The 1,210-nt window shown below is 64.0% G+C and overlaps 1 protein-coding gene across 1 annotated transcript in view; it reads right to left on the reverse strand.

The window, feature by feature from the left end:
- Positions 1 to 726, reverse strand: part of LOC108638980 (low-density lipoprotein receptor-related protein 1-like) — a gene marked incomplete at both ends in the record, with an annotated part of 6,440 nt that extends 5,714 nt beyond the window's left edge. The window contains 3 exons of the mRNA XM_029962635.1: positions 32 to 147; positions 278 to 427; positions 632 to 726. Of these exons, the coding sequence (XP_029818495.1) occupies positions 32 to 147; positions 278 to 427; positions 632 to 726 (361 nt within the window). The remainder of the gene's footprint in view (positions 1 to 31; positions 148 to 277; positions 428 to 631) is intronic.
- Between the last annotated feature and the right edge of the window lie 484 nt (positions 727 to 1,210).

A 1,210-nucleotide genomic window follows, 5' to 3' on the forward strand; every position in this document is an offset into this window, starting at 1 on the left:
GCTCACCCTGCTGGATGCTCTCGTCGTACACCTTCATGTGCATCACCAGCGTGGTGCTGTTGCGCAGCACCGTCACCTCCGTCCCGTCCTTCTTGTTGCAGGTGCCCATCCTCTCGGAGGCCTGGTCAGCCCACCACAGCTTGTCCCCTGGCAGGAAAAGGCAGGAGCGTGTGGCAGCGTTCCCCATCCCCTCCTGCCCCCGCTGAGGTGGGAGAGGTGGGCACGAGAGCTTGGGCAGGGCCAGGAGACAGGGAAGGGTGTCCCCCTTCGCCCTCACCCATGATGGCCAGGGCCGTGGCCTTGCTCAGCTGGCTCCGCACAGACTCGATCACCTCCAGGTTGCTGCCATCCAGGTCACACCTGTTGATGGTGCCATTGCCAGAGCTGATCCAGTACAATTTGCTCTCCGGGTAGTCGATGGCCAGGCCTGGAAAGGACGGGAACATCAGTGGCCCAGTGGCCCACAGGGACTGCCACTGGCCAGGAGGTGGGATGGGACTGGCAGGGCCAGGAGTGATGGAGAGAGTGGGCAGGTGAGGTCAGGGTGACCCAGCACAGGGCAGCTGCCACCCCCCTGGGGAGCCAGAGCAGGCACAGCAAGGTGAGATGGGGGGTCCCGGGGGGTCTGTACCGACGGGTCCCTTCTGGTTGGTGAAGAGCAGCGTGCGGTTGCTGCCGTCCATGTTGGCCACGCTGATGTTGTCCCCGTCTGTCCAGTACAGCTTCCTGCAGGGTGAGGGGACGATGGGTGAGGGACACAGTGCCAGCACCCCCTGGGCCCTCCCAGCCCTGTGCAGCCCCTCGCCCCCAGCGCAGGACCCAGGAGGGGGTTTGGGGTCTGCCAGAGCCCTGTGCACACCCAGAGCAGCACGTGCTGGTGGGTTCACACTTATCCACAGCCTGTTCTCCTTCACACACGTGTGTATGGACACACATCACGTGCCCCCATCTCCTCTCACACACCTCCTACACGTGCTGACACACAGGGAGAGTGACCTGTTCTCTCCTCCATCACACGTGTGCACTGCCATGCACACACATGTGCCTGTGCACACACCTCCTCCTCCTCCTGGGATGCTCCCAGCCCAACCCCAACCTGCTGGCATCACATCCCACCAGACTCACCCCCGGAGGGGGTGAACCACCAGGCAGTGGGGCTTGTCCAGCCCCTGGATCACGGCGTTCTTGAAGGAGCCGTCCAGCCGGGCCA

Source organism: Manacus vitellinus, unplaced genomic scaffold (genome assembly GCF_001715985.3).
Source record: "Manacus vitellinus isolate BGI_N305 unplaced genomic scaffold, ASM171598v3 scaffold_494_pilon, whole genome shotgun sequence".
NCBI lineage: Eukaryota > Metazoa > Chordata > Aves > Passeriformes > Pipridae > Manacus > Manacus vitellinus.